This window comes from Trachurus japonicus, chromosome 3 (assembly GCF_045865225.1).
Source record: "Trachurus japonicus isolate A0001 chromosome 3, Traja_1.0".
In the NCBI taxonomy this organism is placed as follows: Eukaryota; Metazoa; Chordata; class Actinopteri; order Carangiformes; family Carangidae; genus Trachurus; species Trachurus japonicus.
Window position 1 is genome coordinate 36603991 of NC_140909.1, and position 26169 is coordinate 36630159.

The 26169-nt window shown below is 43.0% G+C and overlaps 1 protein-coding gene across 1 annotated transcript in view; it reads right to left on the minus strand.

Moving 5' to 3' along the window:
- Positions 1 to 23520, minus strand: part of kcna4 (potassium voltage-gated channel, shaker-related subfamily, member 4) — a 54485-nt gene extending 30965 nt beyond the window's left edge. Inside the window, exon 1 of the mRNA XM_085771883.1 lies at positions 19609 to 23520. Within this exon, the coding sequence (XP_085628009.1) occupies positions 20792 to 22918 (2127 nt within the window). The 5' untranslated portion in view covers positions 22919 to 23520 and the 3' untranslated portion in view covers positions 19609 to 20791. The remainder of the gene's footprint in view (positions 1 to 19608) is intronic.
- Positions 23521 to 26169: the final 2649 nt, after the last annotated feature.

Here is a 26169-nt window from a genome sequence, read left to right on the forward strand (position 1 = left end):
ATAATGTCTCACCATAATGTTTGGTTTGATTTGAGCAGTTCAAAAAATAATCCAGTTACATCTTACAGACGTTTTCAAACCATCACTTCATGGACTGATTTGATTTATATTGGTATTTATTCATTAGGTGAGTTAATTTAAAACTGTTTGCAAATCATTAAGTCATTCTATTCTTTCTCATTTATTCATTCACATATGTCTTCCATTCATACACTCACTGAGTCTCATCCATTCATCGGCTGAACATTTCATTCACAAACTCATCTCCTGGCTGATTCATTCATTTATTCCTCCATTCTTACCCATGGATCATTGTTTCATTCACCAGCTGATCACTCACTCATTGCCTTTTGGTCATTCATTCAATTGCTTAATTGCTTCATTCAATCAGACTAACACCTTCACTTTACTCACTCATTCATTATTTACATTTGTCCTTTCACTCACAGTTAATTTAGTCTTTGCACTCACACATGTACTCGTTCTCTGATGGGCTGGTTCAATAATCACTAAACATAGTCGCTCCGCTATTAATTTGTTTGTTCAGTCATTTACTGACCCGTTTATTTATCTATTAAGCCACTGATTGATTGATTGATTGATTGATTGATTGATTGATACGTTCACTTTCATATTACATAATTCCCAAGAATCCAGTCTGTATAAAAAAGATATACAATGGTAACAATTCAAAGGAGTGGTGGTGGTGTAACATCCAATCAAATGTTTATGTGCAAATAATAAAAATGACTAGAAACTACTCTAAATACTATTAATCAAAGTAATAATTATTATTATTATCATAGAATGCCTATACTGAGTTAACTCACATTTAAGAGCATTTCAAAGTTCAAAGACATCTGATGAATAGTTTTCAACATTGTGATTAGGATCAAACTTGAGGCTGAGACACTGTTTGGTGTTTGTAACACTGCCAATCCCAAACAGAGTTTAATCACAGTGGATCACAGAATGAAAAAATCAAACTCCTGCCCTCTTCAATAAACAGCCACAGCGTTAACAGATACTTGTCACGTAGAATCACTTTAAGCTCATGAAGCAGCTCGTGTCTCTGGATCTCTGTGACCACACCTCTCAGCATCACTTCTGAGAAACTTGGCACCTGTGTATAATATTGACTTCACCGCTCCACAGATCCCCACAATCCTCACAGTCCCATTCAGATGAAGTGAATGTAGTGCCGTATTTCATGAACATAAAAGCTGTAGGTAAGATAGCTAAGATTATTCATTAACAACAATGGTCTGAATGAAGAGATTAAAGTGGTGGTACAATGTTATCTGCTCCGATGACAGATTACTTGAATTGTCTCGGTCACAGTTTAAGATGCTGTAAGAAGTCATTTCATACCTCTTGTAATAAAATTCACTATTATCTCCAGTACAGAGGCTGCTCTGAGTTGTAGCCGTGGCTACATCTGGCTGATATTAAAACGATAGGCATCATATATTCACTTCTAACCTGTTCTGTGATGATCTGTCATGACTATTGTCTGACATTTAAGTAGAACAGCACGCTGCGGGCTAATCTGGGAATATTTTCTCTGGATGAAGAAGATCTCAGGCCCACACAAAGAGATACTGTGGCTGCAGGAAAAATCAACAAATCAAGCATTTGTTAACAGTAAAAATTAAATGGAACTTTCCATCAGTGCTGCTGTGGTAGCAATTTAAACCTGCCAGCTACCAAGTCGAACGTCTAACGAAGAGGCAGAAAACCATGACTGTATAAAACCAGGAGTTGGCTTGAGGGAGAAAGGATTTACTGTTAGTGGCCTGAGAAGTAAAACAAAAATCCTAAAAGAGGACGTTGTGGTTTCTCTGCATAATCCAACAGACGTCAGTGAAAGCGTTCCAAAATAGCTGCGTGGACCTGGCCCAAGGAAAATGAAAACTGCAAAGTCCCTTGAACATAAAGAGGTTTTTCACCCTCTGAGGTCTGAGCGCAGCCAAAGCTGGTAACAGTTGTCCGCCGGGACGATCGTTTCCACATCGTGTCAAAGCATTTACAAAATCAGCTGCTAAATGTATGAAAAGATAACTCACATCATTAAGTCATATCAGATCCACGAGAGAGAGGAACCAAATGAACATGACGAAGTTCAGTTCCAAGCATTGAAAATGGCTGCTGCAGCTTCCCACCCCCGTTCTATACAGTCACATTACATAAATATACAGTATGTCTTTCAACATTCACAACTTCAACATGTCAGTTTGTAAGAACCACAACTATTCATCCAAAACCTGTTCACCATGATTAGATGCTGGACCCACACTCATGCCTGTGTATTCTACATTTAAGAAGAACCTGATCCACGCAGGCTAATGTGCTGCCCACTAAATCTAATTCAGAGGTTATTAATTTACATATATTAGCACAGAAAATAAAAATAACTGCAGTTCTCACCTCAAAAGAAGCCATCAAGAACACACTAATTGGAGCCAAATTGGAAAGGCTGAGCAGAGAGGGTTGCAGAGCAGAAAGGGCTGATAACAAATTATCAGAATGAGAGGTAAGGCAGCATAAATAAATTAAAACCGACCTACTGCAGTAAATGAAATCAAAAGGCAAACTGAAACTGAGGGAGCCAGTAGGAGGGTGTGTGGTGTGTCTGCATGTGTGTGATCAAAGAGGGGAACAGGGAGCGAGGGAGGGAGGGAGGAAGGGGGCTGCGATGAGCCACTGAGGGCAACAGTCAAGCACAAGTCTCCAGTTCACACTCAGCAGATATTTGCAAAAGACAGAGGGAAGAAGTTATTTGAACTTTTGCACCGGGGACGCTCACAGACAAATTCAAACGGCACGGTCGTGTCCCGATGCTTCGTCCTGATATCAGCGCATTATAAAGTTTCATATCAGACAGGAAGTCCTCAGTAGTATGTCCAGTCTGCAGTGCCTGCAGGCCTTTTAAGAGTTGTGTCTGGATCAGATACACTGATCAACTGATAAGAAGATATTTTCCAAATATAGAATAGAATATTACAAAACACCACAATCTTTAACTGGCTTTAATCAAAGGGGCCTAAATATGACGACACAGTGAATTAGGACTCAGGTTAGTGTTATTTTGCCTGTGTTGCATACAGTGCTGTGGGCAGACCTCTAACTGTAGAGAGTGCTTTGAGGATTGAGGGTTGGAAACATTTCAGGCCACAGAAGCGCAGCACACACCAACATGATATACTGTACCAGCGATGAGTCAAAGTAAAAGAAACGCTTTATTTTCCTGATAAATTATGAAATCAGGATACAGCTTTGCTTGATTTACAATAATAACATTGTTAAAGGGATAGTTCAATATTTTTGGCAAATTGGCCCATTGCCATAATCCCTTTGGTTTTAGCAGTTAGTTACCTTTAATTGTCAGTATAAGCTATTTTTAGAACGGCAGAGCAGAGCCGTGAGCTGCTCAGAGCTACGCCACAGAGGCTAATGGGATTTCTTTGTTTCCCTCATCAAATACACAATCCAACAACTCCAAAACACTCTCGTGGACAAATTGTTTTCGAAAAACTGCCAACTCTGTCTCCTATTATCTCATAGCGTGGTGAATGTGCAGGTGATTTTGAGTTTGATGAGGGAAACCAAGAAATCCCATTAGCCTCTGTAGCATAGCTCTGAGCAGCTCACGGCTCTGCTCCGCCGTTCTAAAAATAGCTTGCACCGACAATTAAAGGTAACGAACCTACTCTTAAAACAACAGGGATTATGGCAATGGGCCAACTTGCCAAAATGTTGAACTATCCCTTTAATACTACTGCTAGAGTTACCTGCAACTTTCACTGTAGAACCTAAACATGAGTTTCTACAGTGAAAGTTGCAGGAGAAAACTCAACCTGGGGACAGTAAAAAGGTGTGGAATTCAAAATGCAAAGCAGTTACTAACACTGAGGGGCACTAAAAGTTGTGCAACTTAACCAAACTGCAGCATTGAGTCTCTCCAAAAAAACTCTGCAAGCCGGAGTAATATCCACAGGCTACGAAGCACTGAGTCAACCGTCTGACTCTGGTACATGAATGAATCGGTCGAGCCCTGAAGCGTGTGCGTGTAGTGTCGAGGGCAGCGAGTCTGCGTGAGAGCCGGTGGAGAAGATTTTGTCATTGTTGGACAATGCTGTGTAGTATATGGCTATATTTCCTTGAGGCAGTGCGTCCCCGATTTGTTTCAAACCAGCAAAAAAAAAAAAAAAAATCAGTAGAAATGATGAGTTTGGTCATTTTCTTGGCCGGTACTAACTCAATCCCAGTCTCTGGAGTCAAAGTGCTGTGCTTTGTACTCCCAGCACACACCCTGCATCCTCTCTGTGACTAGTGCGCTGTGAAGAAATCTAGTACTTCTGAGGAAAAAAACATGAACGTGAACATAATCCAAGGCGGCAATTACATTACCGGGAAAACAAATTAGTAGTACACAAACATAACTTCCTGGAGACAGACTTGAGTGTAAGGGTGTAAGAACTGGTTGGTACATAGATATTACAGTTGCAATGATTCACTCACAGTCCAGCTGCTGCTTTGAATTAATCTTTCTAAAATCCTCTTCCTCCTTCCCCTCAGCTCTGTGTCACTGTAAACAGAAACAGAGGCAGCGCCCGCTATGATGTTTCTTTTATAAAGCTACTGTAACCTTAGCTAGCCGGTGAATAATTACTGTGCTAAGGTGTTAAGCAAATACAAGGCTCGGGACATCTAATGCAACATGATGAAATACGCATGAAACAACGGCATGAGCTCCGAAAATTCTCTCTCTCCCACACAAACACACACACACACAATGAGACAAAGACTCAAGGTAAACGGCGAAAACAAATGACCTCAGACACATTGACCGTGACGTGCGCTCAGTGTTAAAACACAAGCTTGAGGAAGGACCGGTCGGTATCTGCTGAGTAAATCACCCACATGAGCTCATCCAGCCGTTCATTATCTCTCCCAGACCAAGGACCCTCTCCCCGGGAGCTGAGGGTGTTAACCGCCGAACCACTGCGTCGCCCCCACCTACATAATGATAACTGCGCTGAGGAAGAAAGAGTGAGGGGAAAAAGTGAAAATTTCTTCCAGACACTGTAAAAGAGATGAGCGCCTTCGCTTGTTAAACAGGTGCTTGGAGGACTGTGGTGAAATAATGATTGATATAAACACAAGAAGGAGCAGTGACACTGATAAAACCCATTCCTTTTGAAATCATGGGTAATTTGTGTTTTCATCCCAGAGGGGGTAAAACGCACCACACTCTGCGTGTCCCTGAGTAAACACCAATACTTATTACTAGCCCTGCTCCTCTTTGATTGTTTGTCCAGGTTCAGATTTGATTTGAGGGGATTTTCTCCTGCACCTGCTTAATTTATGACTCGGGAGGAACTTTCATTGATGAGATAAAGTCTAATCACGGGTGTCTAACTGTCACGAATAAATGGAGCACGTGAGGATGCTGCTCCCTCATCCCATGTTTACCGATCTACAAGCAGCTATTTTCAGACTGGCAGTTCTCACTGGTTGTTTTTTTTTTTCTTTCTCCATCATATCCGAGCGCACAAACAACGTCATTTCTGACTCTGAGTGTAAAACAGACACACAGTGAATGTTATTGTTTGTGGCAATCTGCACTCATCATTCTCACCTCCAACCTCCTCCCCTCTCACTGTAACTCTCATCCCCGTGTCCTTAAACGCGCATGAATCAACCCCACAGCGTTATGGTACACAGTGACTCCTATGCACAATTACAAATCAAACCATTTGCATGGATTGAGATGAAGTGTGTGTGTGTGTGTGTGTGTGTGTGGGGGGGGGGGTGATCTCGGTCTTTGCAGACCATGAAACTGACTCATCTTCATGTAAGCTTGCTGATTGGTTGCATACAGCATTTTGTGCACACACATACACAAATGCACATACCCGCACACGCAGCGAGATGCACCCCAGGCCCTTTAGAGCCAGCATTAGTCACTCCACATAAAAGCATCTAGTCACTCCAAAGCAGGAGGGCAGAGAGAACGAGTGGGAGACGGGGTCTGCAGAGGTCTGGTCATGGCAGCCATTTTCCAACACGTACAAACGCTGCTCGGGCAGGACAAGAGCCGAGAAAGAAAGCTTTATTATTATTATTGTTGGAGAGTCGGGTTCAAGTTTATATAACGGTGATCGATACAGAAGGAGACACCCTCTGATCCAGGCTCATGTAGGATTTGCGTTTTCCATGTCCACGCCGCCCGAGACTGACCACGGGGTGAAACCTGAGGTCGTCTGACTGTAATTGATGTTGACTCACATGTGGTACTTACATAACTGGATATAACCTATCAGCATTTAACATTAACGCTTGTCACATTGTCTAGATCGAGCAGAGGAACGACTCAGATAAGAGCATGTAGTCGGATGCGCGTAGCAATGAATTACACTCGGTCTTTGATCTGAATTTTAAACCTAAGTTGTGTCTCCTCGGCGGCACCACAAGTGTAAGTAATGTAGCATGGCTCTGTAATGTCTGTTAGATAATGGTGATACATTACTTACTGACAGCGTTATCAAGCTGTGTAAGATGTAATCACTGAAACGTTTTGTCAAGCGGCTGATGTCTGGCAGACCGAGGAAAAAAAACAAAACACACAAGCAAACCAAACAGGTTTAGTCGACGAGGACAGAGGAAGACGACTGAGGGACTGTAAGGCACGTCCTAGACTGCGCCGCATAATATTGTGGGTAATGAAGAATCAATGTACTGTTCAGTGCACTGAGGTTTCCAACCAACCGCAGACACAAGCAAGCGAACACACAGATAACGTACAGGACGGTGTGTGTGTGTGTGTGACTGGAGATCCCGCTTTTATCTCTGTAATGCAACACGTTTCCATGCAGCGCTCGGAGACAGACACTCACTGTTAGACAGATCTGTGGGAAAGTTCCTCGGTGGACCGTTCGTCTTGTCAGATGGTTTGATCGGTGCGAACGGTGCCGCAAAGTAGTTTGTCCCATGCTGTTTGTTGTGCATGAATCTGTCAGTCAAAAAGAGATGAAATGCGCTCAGTGATTTACTGACTCAAGGTTGTTCAACTGCTGCACAAATGGATTTTTAGTCTGAAGAAGTCCAAAATACACAGTCCCTGACCAAGTGTGGTTGGTATAGCTAACATGTTGACAAGCAGCTAGCGATTCACACATCCAGGTGCACATGTGCTCCTCAGGTGAAATATTTGGGATCACAAAAATATATAGATTTATAGTGTTTATCAAAAATCTAAAATCACTCAGAAGTACTGCTGCATTCTTCACATTTAAAGCAGAAGTAAGCAGAATTTTTGTGTTAATATAAGTCTTAAATAGTTATATCTTCCGACGGCAATCGCTTACAGTATATAGAGTGTTTGGTCTGAAACACGGGTCTGTCAGTCACTCTGCTCTGCTGTAAGCCGAGGAGAAAACTTTCCTTGTATCCTACAACCTTTATCCAATGAGGAGAGAGAACGGCATAAAGGGGCGGTCTTCTCTGTGTGTGCAGTCAAGGGATGCGCGTGCATGTGGTGACGTACTGTAGGAACGAGGGGCGGGGACTGCTAACTCCATCGGCTGACAGAAAGTTAGCCAAAACCACCGGATCGCATACTTCTGCTTTAATATAACTCATTAAAATTGTTTTGTTTTGTTTTTTTCAAATTTAACGAAGGCTCCTCTTCTTTTGCAATAAAATAAGCAGCAATAAGCATTAGCTTTATCGTCAATTGCTGTGTTTTTTTCCTCCTCACTCACTCAGTAGCTAACACCTGCCTCCTCAAGGCTGCCGACACTGTCCCAGTGTAATACTCACACTGTAGAGCCCTGCAGTAGACAAGAAGCAACACTATCACTCCACCAGCTGTGCATCTGTGCACCTGATGAATGTATGTAAGCCCAGTGTTCAGCCTGCCAGGCTTTGTATTGGTCTCCACTGCGCAAGACAGCTTGATTTGAACAGCACATTTCATATGCAAAGGGATTTACAATTAAGCGTATCGTTCTGTTATTATCTCATAGCGTGGTGAATGTGCAGGTCACAACTTGTCCACCAGAGCGTTTTGGAGTTGTTGGATTGTGTATTTGATGAGTTTGATGAGGGAAACCGGTGGCGCTGCTCTGCGGCGACCCGGGCTCACACTAGCTCTTACCATCAGGCAGGCGATACCGAGCCCAGTCCAGACTAAACCGTTACAAGAACTCCTTCGTGCCTTTGTCAGTAGGTGTTCTGAACAGGAGCTTAAAATATCTATCTATCTATCTATCTATCTATCTATCTATCTATCTATCTATCTATCTATCTATCTATCTATCTATCTATCTATCTATCTATCTATCTATCTATCTATCTATCTATCTATCTATCTATCTATCTATCTATCTAAATCCCATTAGCCTCCGTAGCGTAGCTCTGAGCAGCTCACGGCTCTGCTCCGCTGTTCTAAAAATAGCTTGCACCGACAATTAAAGGGTTAGGGTTAAATTTGCCAAAATGTTGAACTATCTCTTTAACTCTTGCCTGCTGTCTGTTGTTGGACAGGTAGTGTGCAGTGTGTTTACCAGAGCCCGTGTGCAGTAAATGGGGTTGATGGGAGCAGTGAATTGCATCCATGTAGTCAAATTGCAGTCTGTGCCTCTCCAACAGTCAGCTGAGGGTCTAGAAAGCTCCACAGAGAAGCAGAGATGCTCATAATGCACTGCAACTCCATAAATACTCATCGCACATACAGTACTGTAGCCTTTCTAATCAACACAGACAGCATTCATTAACAGTAATATTCCTTATCATTATGTAAGACTTTAAAACATCCTCGAGGCAAAGTGTGAAATAAAGAAATTGAAAACACACCTCCACGCTACTGAGGTAACACATTCCAGCCGATGATAAGAAATGAAAATCTGACAGGAGATTTGTTGTAGGATGTTATTTTGCTAAGTTGCGGCTGCATGAAATGTGTGCTGTAGCCTAATATAGCAGGTCTACATGAATAATGTACATAATTTGACTGATCATTAGTCAGAGGCTCTGTGAAGCCTTCTCCTGGTATTTGGTTGGCATTATTCAGCAATGTTTTTTTTTTTCTTTTTTCCCAAAGAGCAGATTTTTTTTGTTGTTGTGGTGGTAAAACCTACAAGTTCAGTTTGTGCGTAGAGGATGTGAACTGCAGTCGTACTCTGGCTTCTGTTTTTAAAGTAGGACAAAGGGACTGAATATTGAAATGCGCCTTGCAACAAAAATTAGTAACTGCACAAGCGCCACGTCATATTGGGACTAATGTTATGCAGTGTGGCCGAGGACAACACATTAATGTGACGCAGCGCCTGACCCCACCGTCCCCATGTCATCAGGTTTTGTCTGTCCTCCATGAGTCCTTGCGTGCAGGCGGGAGAATTTGTCTGTTGTCTCATGTGATCATGACTTGCTCGAGGTTGTTTCCAGACTAACTGTTTTATCAGCACGTGCTCGTCATTTAATTGCGGCTCTGACAGCCGCTGGTCCAGTGAGAAACGATGAAAACACACTGGGGAAAACCAAATGAATCAATCAGACAAACTGCTACGGATTGGGGAAAGGAAACGTAATATTGGATTATTATTTTTTCATTTATCCAAAGACTAAAATAAGAAAGTCTCAATCATAAGACATTAAGTTTGACACAGTACAAACTACTTGCATCGTCGATATGCCCAGCTGATATGACTCTAATGGCCTCCTTTTATAAACATTGAAGTTTGTGTATGGACACTTTTATGCCAACTCCAATCATATTAGCTATGCTTGGGCCATTTCCAAGAAAGAGCAGTATATGTAGGATCACAAACCTGCTGAGTAGCACAGCGTTGCCTTGTATAGTCACATTTGATGAGGAGGAGAGGATTACATTGAAATATTTTTATGTTTTTTCATGTCTGGGTTTGTTTATTCTCTCATATCTGATCAACCAGTGGTATGCAGCTCATATCTCATAAATCGGAACAAAAAAAAACACCATTAGGACCATTTGAGCATCTTACTTATATGTTTTACTTTGAGCTTTTTGGCCTGCCCCATAATAAGTGAGCAATCGTTGGTCAATAAGAAGAGTCTTTGTTTTGATACCGGGTTTTGATTGGTCCGTTTGGTTGCAGGGCAAAAAGTCACAGTCGGTCACAGACAGACATCATGTCCACAGCTGATCCCTGCCTCCGTGCTGATGGTTTACATTACATTCACTCACTTGGCAGATGCTTTTATCCAAAGTGACTTACACGAGGGGGACGTGACTAAAGCCTCGGTGCAGTAGGAGACCTCGGTGTAAGTACAAACATTATCTGCTTCTCTCTACGCTGTGTATCACCTGCAGTGACCGACGTCACAGTCACACAAGCTGATCCTTAGCCTCATTTTATCAAAACCTTTGTGTGTGCGTGTGTTCAAGACGAGGTTAAATGATAAAATCCACTTGAATTTGTGGGAGCTGATTCACTGATAGTATGCCTGCTATTCATCCTGATAGCTGTGTAGAATAGAAAACTCCTGCACGTCAGTCGATTTTACCCTCCATTGGTTTTGCAGAAACATCCTGATGTGTGTGTGTGTGTTCGTGTGTATCTGTGTGTGTTTCTCGATTCCCACAGCTGATGATCAGCATCTGCGGGCCCTCAAAAAGTTTACAGGACCAGCAGGATGCTCGTCCACACTCTCCACCAGCTCATCTTCACAGGGAGCGCGGGAGAAAACTTTTTTAACGGTTGAGCAGCTGCTGCTCCATTTAATCAAATCTCAGGCTTGTTCATAAAAAGCTGCGGCGCGGTGGGATTTTAGGTCGCACACTGAAAAATGATGGAGAAAAAAAAAAAGCCTTGACGTGATATGACAAATCTTTGAAATGCTTACCTTTCCCAATGCCATAACAAATCTGTAATCCTCTGTTGCCCCAGATTGTCTGACTGTGACAGCAAACTTAATCAACATTTTGACCAGCACCTCAGCGCACGCTGCAGGTAAACTCACAGCACAGGACACCTTGTCGTAGTGTGAATATTGATCTCCAATCAATATTATACCTCCCATCATTTAGGATAAAAAACACATCAGCATTTTTTTCTTTTCAACTTTTGATCACTGTATTTTGGCAAAAGCAAACAAAGGATGTTCCTGTGGGCGGAGAAACCCAACACGGAGACACATGTGTAATTAGCAATACTATCCACACGTCTAGAATGAAGTAACATAATAAAGCCTGGGATACAGACGGGCTAATACAGCCAATTAGAAACAGGGGAAACAGTGGAGGCTACAAAGACTCAGGTTGCCATCCTTCAATAGAGGGACATTATGTAACTGCTACATGGAAACCGCGAGCTGGTCTAAGCTTACACTGGGGCTGTAATCCCAAGTGTGCTTTATGAACTGCGCTCATCCAATGGGGCTGTGAACACTGTGTTTACATGGAAAATTGGAGGTGACAAACCGTCTTTGTCAAGTACATGATGGCCCGGGGGCAATTACGACGTTAAGATGGACCAGGTAATTGGTCAACGAAAGGGCAAGTGGTCCGACTTGTCTGTTTGTTACACTGTAGATATGCAGTTTATAACGATTAAACAATTTAACCTTCATCGCAGTCGGTGGTAAACATTAGCAGGCGTGTTATTTTTAGCCAGTGGTTGTTGATATTGCCAGCTGTAGCTAGCGAGCTAATTAAGGTAACAGTAGCTTCATGCGTTGTTTGAGAACACTATCTCAGGCTGACGCTTTAATGTTTCCAGATGAGTCATTTTCAAATGTGAATGCTGTAAAATGGGTCTAAGCAGTTTTTGAGCAAAGACCGGTTAATCCGTGTGTTATATTTATGATAAGAAAACCTGTTCAACTTCCTCTTCAAACATTATATTTCACTTAAACATTAAAAGAGTAAAGACTTTTAGACTGAAAGCTAAGCTATGTGTCAGGTGAATATAATGCTGTGCAACTGTCCAATAAAGACCGGCTGCTGTAATGGAAACCTCACACACTAATGTTGACAATGTGCTTTTTGTTCTTTGGAAGTAATAAGGAGTTTGTGCTGCTTTTTAATTTAATATTATTTTTTAATTTTATTTATTTATTTAAAAAAATGAGAAAAACATGCAGGAGAGCAATTATTGTAACAAATGTGTTGAATTTTTTTTTAGAAATCCTTCTCTTAAGCTAATATAAACTCAAGTGACTATCCAGATATCAAGTTAAGCTAATTTAAATAAACATTAACACACACACTTATAAATGTGTGGGTTACTGGGGTTAAATGAGCAAAATGTACGAATTAAAACATCCATGTTGTCAGGCAAACTGTACTTAATCTCATCATTCATCATTATGTCTCTTTAAGATCTAGAGTATTAATCTTTTTTTTTTTTACGTAAACATTTTTTTTAATCAGACATATAGATTGCAATACAGTAAGACAAACAAATATAAGTTAATATCCAATACATTAACAATAAAGCACTTTGGTTTGAAAAAGAACCCAGTATCATAGCCACACCACGTCTGGTGGAACAAACCAAACTGCCTGAAAATCAGTTGAAAGCACATTAGAACCTATAAAAACTATTTTTAATCCATTCCTGAGAATTTAGCTTTTGTGTTTTGGTTTTGGAAAGTCTACACTCACCATTATCCAGACTTTTCCAGCCTTGTTAAATTTTTCTGAGGTGCATTTGTTTTGGGGGAGGAGTTCAGTGACAGAACCGCTGCCCGACAGCACAGAACCAGAACCCAAATAATGCTGATGTCGGCGTTATTTCTCTCCAGGTTAGCAGCCCGGTATCTGGATCTCACTCTCTCACTGCTGTCGGCCTTCACTGATCAAGAGGTCTGGACGGTGGCTCAGCAATAACCGGTCGACTGATGAATCAGCCCTGTCGTCTTTGAACTGCTGTTAATGATTTTACATGAAGGTAGCTCAAGCCGTCCCATTTTTAACCAGGACAATTATCATAAATACTCACATGATGACAACAGCTAGGATGGTCTGTTGTGTGTGTTGGCAGCGCGGCCAGCTGACAGCCCTTTATCAGCCCTGATTAATGTATTGGCAGGACATTCCAGCCTCATGAAATTCCACTCTGTTTTTTTTTGTTGTTTTCCTTTCATGTTGCCTCGGTTACTTGCGTGGAAAAGATTTTTATCACCGAGGCATGACGGCTCATCTATGAATTCATTATTTACAGCAATTACTTAAAACAATACCTTTAAGATTCTTTTCTCAAACGAGCAGCTGTTATTATTATGTTGTTCCAGTCTTGGTAATTACGCTTGATTAATGATTTTCCCATAAAATCGTTACGCTTATGAAACAAATGACCAGGCGGATTAGCGGAGAAACTGTTGGAGCAAGAGGAACTTTCCCCCTTCAAATGCTAAACATTTAACTGTTTATTTTCTGTAAGAGAATAATCCACTGATGCTGTGGTTAAATCCTCTATATGCCCCTTTCACTCATTTTGGCTGATTGGACCCATACTCAGTCAGAACGGAGTCTGGGCACGTATAGCCGCACTGTTTAACTGACACCTTAATGATAGGAGTAAGTACTGAGGAAATACACATGGCAGACGTTAAAGCTCTGCCTTAAACACAGCAGGCATCAGCCATTGTGTGTTCACTTGGAGGAAAAAAAACGGAAAACAGCAGAAAAGAGCTGTTGAGTTTATAACACATCTCCCCGGTAGCAGCAGTACTGGGTTTGTTAGGTGATACGTAGTGTTGGTCAGTATCACAGTAAACCCTGTGGAGACGTCCGACTACGATGAAGCAATGTTTTGATGTTCTGGCCCTTGTTTTGCTTCTCTCTGCCACACACACACACACACACACACACACATACAGAAGCAAACGAGCATGCCAGTGACTTAATACGCAGTCGTGCCAATGGTTTCACACTATTCCAGTGCTGTTGCACGTGGTGGTGATGAGGGCAAGAATAGTAGCAGTGTACCAACGAAAGGAAGGGAAGGACTGCAAGCTGGCAAACGTGGACGTAAAGGATTCTCATTTCAAAATAAGCTCAGCAAAGCCCAGCCAGTGTCACCACCACTGCACCACTATAAACCTGTGGCTTCTGGTGTTTCCTGCGGAGCTCCACCCACCTTCCGCCTGACCGCAGATCTGATTAGAACAATTAGAGTCACTTTAAACTTTTTACACTTCAGGATCTAATGTTAAAAAAAAAAAAAAAAAAATCAGTCTTCCTAGTTCCCACACACTGCACTATTATTATCATTAACAACCTGCTCCTAACGCCACCATCACTGTTCAACTTTACACTCATTCATGACATCCGATACCATATCTATAACCAGTGTTGGTCACTGCTGCATGTGTTTAATGTCCTTTTACTGTACCATATGCCAAAAGTAGTAAACCTAATGTGCTGCTTAGTTGTCAACAAGCTATTTTAATCCTCTAAAGGGACAGATCAACATTTTGGCACATTCACCAATTGCCGTAATCCGTCATAGGAGTAGGTTCATTACCTTTAATTATCGGTGCATGTTGTTTTTAGATCAGCGGGGCAGAGATGTGAGCTGCTCAGTGAACACAATGGAGGTGAACGGTACAGTTTCCCCTGTCCCTCATCAAACTCATCAAATACACAATCCAACAACTCCAAAATGCTCTGGTGGACAAGTTGTGACCTGCACATTCACCACGCTATGAGATAATCATGTAACATTATAACATGGAGTTGTTTTTGAGGCAAATGCATAGCCGAAACTACATTCCAGACACGGCTGCTGGGCGGAGTGATTTTAAAAGCGCAGGTAGAATGTGCACTGCAGGTCACAATTGTGTATTTGATGAGTTTGATGAAGGACAGGGGACATGTACCGTTCACCTCTGTTGTGTTCACTGACCAGCTCACGTCTCTGCCCCGCTGATCTCAAAACAGCATGCACCGATAATGAACCTACCCCTATAACCATAGGAATTATGGCGATAGGCGAATATGCCAAAATGTTGAACTATCCTTTTAATATACTATCATCCAAAAATAAGCACCTTCAATTTTGGCCATGAGCATCAACAGTGAATTAAACTGATTAATCTATTGGATGATGTATTAAGTTGCCATTTTATTAAATGCACCTTGTGAAAACTAATCAAACAGTACAATCCAAAAGTCATGCATTAATATTAAGCTGTAATAATAGAGTTGTATGTTGTACAAATCGCTGAAGCCTTATTGAAGTTGCCAGCTTGGCAACTTCAATAAGGTTTTTTCTTAGCTGTTTCAAAGAAGTGCAGATTCAACTTTACAGTTATTTTGCAGGCTTCAGTTTTCTGTGATGTTTATTTAAATTGTGTTGAACTGGAAGTATTAAAAACAGCTCTCCTAATAACACAACACACTTGAGCACTGTCACAATCTCAAGCCATGAAATTATACAAAATAGTTTCAACAAAAACTCTCGTCCGCATCAAAGTAGGATTTTTTTGGGTATATTTAGATTTTTGTATTTGACTCAATAACTTTAAGGAGTGCAGCAGTTGATGTTGTATGATGCAACCATAAATGTGTTTATAACTTTTATAAACACTCATAAATTATCATAATGCTTTATAACAATAATCATAACACATGATGTGTTATGCTTATTGATATAAAGCATTATGATAATATATGAGTGTTTATAATGATAGTTATACAAGTTTATAAGCCAATTATAACACATTATAACTACCGGTATATTCATAATGAATTATCGATGTGGGCATTGTCAGCGAGTTACCAACAATTATAACGTATTATAATACCTGACCTTATAAGTCATGATACAATGCTTTATAGTGTGTTATGATTATTGTTATAAAGCATTATGATCATTTATGAGTCTTTATAACTATAGTTATACAGCACCATAACTGCATTATAACTCATTATAAGTATGGTTATAATTCGTTATAGAGATAGGTGTCAAATAAAGTGTTACCATAAAGGTTTACTATAAAGTTGTCCTTAAATCCTCTGTGATGTGGTCTCTTTGTCTTCCTGTCACTTACATTTGGCTTGCCTGTCAGGTAAACTGGAGATGAGTGTAAATGTGTTCTCCCTGTCTTTACGTTAGCTTTGTGAATAACGTACGTCCCCAACCTGTCGCACTCGGTGCATGCTGGGATGGGCTTAGGTCCCCTTGTGTCCCTTAACAGTTATAAGCGGATGTGAAAGATGGATGGATGTCTCGGCTGCAGCTCGGAAGTCATCTTCTGAACAGCTAAATGAGCCATTTGTCAGGGGGGTCAGCCGTGACTTTGACCTGCAGTTGTCAGCACAATTTGGCTTCTGTTATGCAGAGCAGGTTGTTTCAGTCTAGAAGAGTCAACCGTCACATGAAGTGTGTGCGGTGTGGACTGTGGGCCGAGGAACTGAATTCAATAGGACATTAGTAAAAGCAGATAAAGACGAGAAATCTCTGAGTCTGAGACTGTCGGATCAACTGGAAGTCGCAGCTGCTGTTCTGTTTTCTACTGGTTCACTCATTTCACAGTTGATGCACAGCTGCATGCACCTCTGTAAAACTCCACACAGTGTAGTGAGAGAGTGTTTGTAATATTACGGTATTTTTAGGGAATGTGTGTTACCGATGCATCATGAGCTGCCATGATGCATTCCTCAGCGAACACTCCCAAACAAACACAAATTACAAACTAATGGAAAGCCCTTAATCAAAGCTCAGGGCGAGTTGGGGCAGTTAGAGTCTTGATAGATGACTGTAGTGTGTTATATGCCACAGGTTAACACCGCCATTGAACCCCACACACAAACATGCATTTTTGGCATCAGTCCTGTTTTTAACCAGGAATACATTACAGTCTACTGTATGTGTTAGTGTGAGACATTTACTGAAATATTAAAGCTATCTCTTCTCTTTTAACCTCTGTTATTGTGATGTATGTGTATGTTGTGAACTGTTCTCTCTGCAGCTCTGTGTTAATTACTCTGTCATTGCCCAGACATAGCATTAAGATAAATGCAGGAGCCACCTTCGGGTGCTTACATTTTCCATTTTTAATTGTGCTCTGGAGTTGCATATTACCAACCAAATTTGTAATTAATTAAAGTACAACAAAGTAATTGCCACTGGGCATTTGCCCACATTGGTAATCCAGCTTTGCCTCTAATGAAAAAAAAGTGACTCTAACCGCTAGAGTTCAGTCCACAAGAAAATCTGAATCACTGCAGATTACTATAGTTTGCACTTTGCACTAGAATAGAGCACTGTGTAAAAATCATTTATCAATGAGCCACAACAGTACCATACTGCATCTGTAGGATTATTACCTCAGTTCAAGTCAAATAGTATTTGGGAGATAAATATTGAGATATGATATGAAGGTGTGTATTTTTCTGACCAACAGGACAAACATCAGAAGTCTTGGTGGTTACACTGGATCTGAAAGCAGAGCAGCAGACCCTCACACTGCAGAGGCTACAACCAGCAGATGTCCGGCCTCTTTAACAGGTAAAGTGACTCTAATGATTGGCTGATTAGCAAAACTGGTTAGGAACTCTCTGCTGATCAGCTGCGCTCATGTGTACTTCCTGTTGTGACGTAACCTGGCCAGACATGGTGTACTGGCTTCCTTTCCCCCTTCTCCTCTATGTCCTTTGACAGGCATGGAATACCTTTTGAGAAATAACCATAAATAACTCTCACTTTGTCACATGGCCCGGCCATATGGTCTAAATCTGCACTACAAAGACTCAACCGTGCACGTGACAATAGGTCGCTGTGAACGGTGCAAAGTATTCGGCGCTGTTCTGCGGCTCAGGATGATACAGACGTGCTTTCACAGTGAGCTCAGCAGCTACAGGCCTAAGAATATGCCTGACCCACACACTTTGCTTGAAAAATGTTTTGGATTCCGCCTCTTGCTATAAGCCATATTATGTAAGTGCTAAGTGCGAAAGGTATCAAGAGGGGTTGGCCCGGCGCCAGCATGGTGCCGAGTGTTTGGTTGTGGGTGCAGGTGTTGAAAGTATCTTGTATGAATAGTTCCTCCGAGGATACAAACACACAGAGCAATAAATTATTATATGCTGATGCAGTGGTTTTGCGCTGGGGGGGAAACGCTGAGAAGCGCTGATGAAGTTGAGCGTGGATTTACTGCATTAATGCAAATGTACACAGATCGTGACAAAAGTTGGAAACTTCAAATATAGAGCTGTGATGCAGTTACTAAGACTCAAAACACCGCTTAGCTCTGTGTAGTCGCAGTTTGACTCGACTGAGCAACAATTACAATGTTTCCTCAACTTTCTCCCAACAGATGACAAACTTTTTAAGCCTCAAAACTCTCCTGACAGCAGTAAAGAGAGCTGTCGTGGATTATATAGAAATGCTAACACAGTCAACAAATATTCTTGTTGTCTCCTCGCATTATTTATTCATGTAGAATATAATCCCATTGTACCAACTGCACAAGAAAATATTCTGCTTTCAATAGTCATTTGTATATAATATGTCCTTTTACTCAAATAAGTTCCGTTTGCCTGTTTAAATTTCCTACAACTAAGTACTCAGATAAACAGTTGGACTCTTCACTGTCAAGTCCATTCTCACCGTTTGTGCACTGATCTATTCAAACGTGTGCCATCACTTGTACTGTAACACAGTGGTGCTTTTTGTTGTGATGCAACAAATCCTAGTGAAATATGTGTATGAACGTGCCAGACTTTAAGGTCAGCGCAGAGAAACTGTCTGTGAAATAACCTTCAAACTTTGCACATTCATTATTCTGCATAATGGCGGCCAAACAGCCAATTAAAGTAACAGAAAAACAAACAAATTATAGGAGGATTCAAGTTTTGCTAGAACACCTGTGGACAGATGAAACAAATATGACTTCACTTCCACATTTCAAATCATAAAAGTCATGATTTAGACTGATACATATAGTGTTGTGCAGTGTGTGCATGTGTCATAGTGAGTATTTGCTTAAGACAGAGGGAATAGAGACAAAAACAAGGACACTGTAAAGTAAAATCAGGGCGTTTGGTGCTGATACAGTCCAACAAAGCAGGGAGCAACTCTGCAGCACTTCAACATGATCAGTATTAGTATTAGAAAAAAAACCCTGCTGTTCTCAAGATGCATTTCTGAACTCCCCAGACAGTCAGTCTATTAACGAGCCACAAAATCCACTGAGCTAAATCTTCCTGAAACCTCAGTCATAAACTCCCAGCAGGCTGACCTGATGTCACCTAGATGACATCATTACAGCCATTACGAATAAGAGGGTGTTTTAATGTTGATGGATATTCAGCATAATCGTTACCTGATCACAGGATGACTGCATGCACAAAAGTGTTTTTTTATTTTATGCGCCATTACGCACGCGTAATTGTGCGTCACTCTCAGGTCTAGGGGATAAACAAAGGGTTTGATAATAAAGATTAGGGTGAAATATTATTAAAAATGTGCAGCACATCTAAACGCAGCACGTATTAATCACCTGTCGGATATTTTCAGTAGCTGTATTGGCTCGCCCTCGTGACACTGGGAGTTGCTTTCAACATCACTGCATAAAAAGAAAATCACTGTCACACGCGCACTGCAGGCCACATACCTTGGAAGACATCCACACCCCGGAGATCCTCTGAGCTCGGAGATAATCATAGTCCTCTTGAGAAAAAAAATATTTTGTGCACGAAGTCCAGCGGACAGGAGAGGAAGTTGCTCGCAAACTCCCCCTCCGAGGAGTTTCCACAACGGAGTCATTTTTGCTATAGCTTTCCATCTGCGTCCGTGTAAAGGGATATTGTCATTTTGAGGTGGTTCAAATGAAACTGGGGAAACTGCTGTCGCCAAGGCTCCAAGCCTGTCCGTACAAAACCTGGCGGGGCAAGTCATTTTCTCCAGCCATTTTTTTTTTTTTTTTAAATTCTGGTGACTCATGTGCTTAGCTCTCACGGTGGGTCAACGACACAAGGCTGTTTTGGCCTATTGTGGAAAAACATATCTGTGTGGATGTCATAAAAATAATTCTAGCCCTGGTTTATTTGATGACTGCTAAATGCTATATCTTATCAATGAGCGTTTTGTTTTTATCAATATTAATTATTTGAACAGAAATAAAAGTCTTTTTTTTTTTAAATCTGTCTCAGACTTTTCTTTTATTGGAGAGGGGTCATAAATATCTTATAGTTTTCTCTCATGGTGGAAGTATCTCAAACATTCCTCAGCTAAGTGGTCAGAGGACGACTAAATTATTGCCATTTGCATGGCCTACAGTTTTTGTCTCTAAAATAAAAATCTGCCAAAACCCAGCGCAAATACTACATTAGTGCAAACAAATTGTTAACTTTATTGCATAACAGCAAAAAAAACGATCACCCCTATCCATTCTGTTATTGACAGATGAAACTCATAAAGTGCGAATGCATAGGCTGTCTTCTCTTCAATTTCGATTGGATGTCAGATTTGGAAGCCCGCACAGGTCAAATGAATGAATTAATAAAACCCATTAGGCAAATGTTGGTCAGAATTGTTCCTACAGGTTCGTCGGGGTGGAGAGGATCTGGGACAAACTCGTTCTGAGATGAAGAGAAACTCGCCAATTGGTGTCAGTGTGTGTATGTGAGTGTGTGTGCGGGTATTTGTGTGTGTGTGTAGAGAGGGAGGGGGGCTCTGAGACGTGCGTAAAACTTGTGTTGTCAGGGGGACCACCTGCTGTTTGACGTACATTGTCTTTATAGGGAATATTCTTCTTCAGAAAAAGAAAGGTGGGGGGAAGGAAACTCTACTTGTAATCACACGTCAGTCTGAATGGATTTAGAGTTAGTACTGTTTTTTCTGCTTATGTCTGTGCCGTTTCCTTTACTGGGGCTTTTGTCCAGACCGCAGAGCGACTCAGTGACCCCTTCCTCCATCTCCATATACTCCGCTTTGTCACCCAGCGACGATCCGGAGGGCGAGCCTTTGAATTTCCTTAGAAAGTCCGGGAAATAGGGGCAGCCCGGGGGCATGCTCTCCACCACCGGCGCCTGGTCTTCGTTGTCGGTCTCCCTGTGGTAGAAGTAGTTGAAGTTGGACACTATGACCGGCACCGGGAGCGCGATGGTTAACACGCCCGCGATGGCGCACAGGGAGCCCACTATCTTCCCCCCGACGGTGATGGGCTTCATGTCGCCGTAGCCCACCGTGGTCATGGTCACCACGGCCCACCAGAACGCGTCGGGGATGCTCGTGAACTGGGAGGTGGGCTCGTCCGCCTCGGCGAAGTACACCGCGCTGGAGAAGAGGATGACACCGATGACCAGGAAGAAAATGAGGAGGGCCAGCTCCCTCATGCTGGCGCGCAGGGTATGACCCAGGATCTGCAGCCCCTTGGAGTGCCGGGACAGTTTGAAGATGCGGAACACCCTGACAAGTCGGATTATTCTCAGGATGGCGAAGCTCATCGCCTGCTGCCCGTTGCCTTGGTGCTGCGCCAGGTCCGTGCCGAGAGTTATGAAATAAGGCAAAATGGATACAATGTCTATTGAGTTCATAATGTTTTTAAAGAAAGCGGGTTTGCTCGGACTCGCAAAGAAGCGGACTATAATCTCAAAGGAGAACCAGATGATGCAAACCGTCTCCACGATGAAAAAGGGGTCGTTGAAGGGAGTAAATCCGTGGTCGGGTTGAGTGGAGTTGTGTCGTGGCTGTAGATACTCTTTTTCATCCCTGAACTCCGGCAGCGTCTCTAGGCAGAAAATGACTATAGAAATGACAATGACCAGCACGGACACCACGGCGATCCCCCTGGCCGGGCTCGAGCTCTCCGGGTACTCGAAGAGCAGCCAGATCTGACGCTTGAACTCGTCCTCGGGCAGAGGCTTCTCCTCCTCTTTGACAAAACCCTCATCCTCCCGAAACTTGAGGATCGCCTCCTCCCCGAGTTCGTAAAACTTCACCTCCTCGGAGAAGATGTCAAACGGGACGTTGACGGGTCTTTTCAACCGCCCCCCCGACTGGTAATAGTACAGAATGGCGTCAAAGCTCGGCCGGTTTCGGTCAAAGAAGTATTCGTTCCTCAGCGGGTCGAAGTACCTGATTCGCTTGTCCGGGTCCCCCAGGAGAGTGTCCGGGAACTGAGTGAGAGTCTTGAGCTGAGTTTCAAACTTGAGTCCCGACACGTTGATGACAACTCTCTCGCAGCAGCCGCACTCGCTGTAAACATTCTCGTATCCGGACTGAGGGCGCCTGTCGGTGATCGACACCGTCTCCTCCTCATCATCCATGTTACACAGAAAGCTCGACCTCTTGCTTCCCCGGCCGCCCCCCTCCTCCCCCTCCTCTTCCTCGGCTCCCTCGGCCTCTTCCTCCTCTATCATCATGTCCTCCTCGGATCCGAGCAGCGCCAGCTCCGAGTGGCGCAGGTCTCCGCCGAGGGTCGTCCGGCTGCGTCTCCACCGCCCGACGCCGCGCTGCTTCTTCCGCTCTCTGAGAACTCTCTGCTGCTGCTGCTGCTGCTGCTGCTGCTGCTGCTGCTCGGGCTCCTGCTGGTGCTGTGGCGGCTGCGAGGAGGAGGTGGAGGAGGAGGAGGAGGAGGGGCGCGAGGCGGTACCGCCGCTGCTGATGTTGGCGTTCGTGGAGGAGGAGGCGGCGCGAGACTGATGCTGGCGGTTGTTAAGGAGATGAGCGCTCGAGGAGGAGGAAGAGGTGGAGGAGGTGGAGGAGGTGGAGGTGGACCCCCCTACGCCGCCGCCGCCTCCTCCTCCTCCTCCTCCTCCCTCCGCACCGACTGCACCGTCGGCCGCCGCAGCCGCCGCTCGAGACTGCACAGCCTGGCGCTCCCTCTCGCGCTCCCTCTCCCGTGCGCGAGCCGCCTGGGCATATCCGTAAGGCAGGTGACTATTGCACCCGCCGTCCGCACCCACCATGGCAAACTCCATCTTTAAGTCAGTGAGCGGTTCGGTTCCGCGAGGTGCTACGGGAGCCGCCTCAGGGCGCGTGGACGCAGGCCAGAGAATAAAAGTTGCAGCTCGGAGCGCGCGCGGAGAGAAAATGAGACATCAACCAGTTCGACCAATCACTTGTGAATATGAGAATGTCAGGATCACAAACGCACCTCGGTCAGGTCCATGCTGAGTGCAGCAGTCCATGTGGTTACTTACATGATAGGAGATATTGATCAGCCTATCTTCCCGGTTAGGCACAGGCCTTTTATGACATCATTACCAAAAAAAAAAAAAAATGTAAGGGCCGGTGGCATAGCCTGTTACGCAGACGCTCTGTGTCAAACTTGCAGCGCCCTTTTTATTTGCTCAGCATTATAAATCAGCAAGTCAACAAGCTACACCAACACACTCTCCCCTCGGCTTCTCCGGTGCCCATCAGGTGGTTAATTTCCCCACGACCGGGGCTTGTGCCCAAATGCGTGTTTTGATCCACCGTGGTCACTCATGGTTGCCATTTTATGTGATGAGATTAAAAAAGAAGAAGAACAAGAACAAGAAGCTGGATCCGCGCTGTTATATTATGGAGCTCCGGTGAATCTGTATAAGACTTTATCCTTGTGACGCTCTGGAGCTGCGAGAGAAAGAGAAGACAGGAGAAAACAGCAGTTGGTTCACAGGCAAAAAATAGAAAAAGATAAAAATGCATTCACATGGATACCCGTTGTTTTGGCGACTGCACAGCCCAGGATACTACGCATCTTTTACAACACGAGGCTCTAAAACTTAATTGGCACATTATTATTCCCATTATTGTCCTTAGGGCTATTATTATGGAGTTAACATGAAGGTAGCCTTTCGGAAATGATCGCAGAGAGAGGCATTTATGTTTTCGCACAGACATTACGCACGAATCCTCTGCTCATTAAAATAGCCTCCCTTCATTCTGACATTCATACTTACATGTGAAAAGGGGCCAAACGAAATCGCCTCGGCCCCACTACAAACAAATATGCTGGAGGAGGAGGAAGGAGAGGAGGTATAAGGTAGGTGAGGATGCAGTTCTTCGCTCTTGCCCAAATTCCCCACTTGATTTTGGGGGGGTAGTATCACAAATCCCTCGTCGTATCCAACCAGCGACCATAACATCCACTATATAGATCCGTGGTCTGACGCACTCCGAGGAGGACACTTTTTGGCTGCGTCTCGACGTCTTGTCTCAATTCAACAGGATCTATTGCCACTTCCTGGTTTACTGGCAGCAATAATCATTTAAGAAAAAAAAAAATTAGAAGGAAGCAGGTGTGCGAGCGGCGAGTTGGCATCAATGACAGCTCCACACGGTCACGGCGAAAAGAGATGCGAGGGGAGGGGGGTAAAAGTTTACCTTCACGCAGGCGAGGGGAAATGGCCCCATGGTTAAGTCTGAGCATCACACATCTGTCTGTCTGCCGCTGTAGCCCTACCTATATTCCTGTATCCCTCCCATTGTGTGTGTGATGATGGAGAGGCTCGGTGAGAAAGTCATTCATGTACTGCAGCGCAGGCAGCCAGGCAGGCGGTGCTCGGTCCTCCCCCAGTGGACGCAGCCGGTCACTGCGCACCGTGCTGCAGTCTCACACACTCACTCCAGCCTCCTCTGCCCTTCATCAGCACTGCTGGGTGGCAACCGGTGTTCTCACCCCCCCCCCCCCAAAAAAAAAGTAACGTATTACTCTCCACTCTGACCTGAAGTAACGTATTGTGCGCACACAGTTTTCACCTGGAATCATCCACATCCACAAATACACTGATAGTTTAGGGCCTGTTTGGAAAAAAAAATCTCTGGGAATGTGTCAGTTCTTCTCCACATTTTGTAAGTGCCACATAAACAGACAAACAGATTTATATGGTCTAAATTCACAAAATCACCTGAACCTGCACAGGTGTGACTCATCAATAAGAGTTTACATGCAAAATGTCTGAATTCACAGGACTGGAAATACACAGACATACCTCCTGAATGTCATTTACCCACAATTTGTCTGCACCCAGATAAAGGTTTTAAGCATCAAACTTGTCAATCTATATTCAATTCAGTCATTTTCAAGCAAACATTACCAAAATAGATTGCAAAAATTAATTTTACAGCAAACTGATTATCTTTGGGCTATGGAGTGTTTGCCAGATATCTGAAGCAGTCACATTGGACCGACAGAAAGAGGGGTTGATATGTGTCCAGCATTTAACACACTAAATGACTAATACATAAAGAACAGGCATGTTTATGAAAGAAGAATGAACATGGCTGTTTATTGTTTGTAGGCTATGCTTATGAAAGCCCTCGAGTAGATGTTTAGCTCTGCGCTTCAGCTGCGACACCAACTGCAATTTCCCCTGCGAGAAAACAGGAAAACTAAACATCATTAATATCCATTGTTTCTGCCATTACTTTGAGACTTAATTAAGACAGCACCTAAAAGAGTCTATAGTTTAGGAGTGAATTCATTTATTTTTTGTCCATTATACTTTTATCGTGTCCCAGAACAGAGGAAATCACAGAGAAAACAGCTGAATTTCTGTTGACGCTGCAGATGTTAAATCAGCAGACAAGTAATCAGCCGTGACAGAATGATATACAGAACAACTTCCGTGTCTACCTTAGTGCAAATTTGCCTTTGACATCCACAGCAGTTTAAAAACATTACAACATTTCACTGCAATATCACTGAATGACTTCAAATCTAGTGCAGCCCCAAAAAACATTACAGATATGCAAATCACAACCTTAAAGATAATTACAGTGCCTCGGAGAATTAAGGGCTTTATTGTGAAAACAGAAAGAATCTGTTTGCTAGATGCATGAAAACACCCATCAGTGCTGATGTAGAAGAAGATGAATTTCTATAAACCAAAAGGAGGTGGAACTTTTCTTCTGTTTCTCCCTTAAAGGCACAGAACCCAGTCAAAAGACCAGAGTCACACACCACCACAAAATCCACAAAACACAGGAGTGATCTGCTGCCCATCCAAAGCTAATTTAGAATTCGGTTAATTCAGTGTTTGATAGATAATGCTGATTTGTAATCTGTTGAAAATTTGTTTACATCATTCATTTGTGTCAGTGCAGCAGTAAAAGGCAAAATGCAGAGTATTAATGTTTTAATTCACATTCAGTTGTCTCTATGGAAAACAGTCCAGGGCGAGGTCAAAGTAATATTAAATTGCTGACTCAAATGATCTTTTTGTAAATTGAAAAGTAAATACAC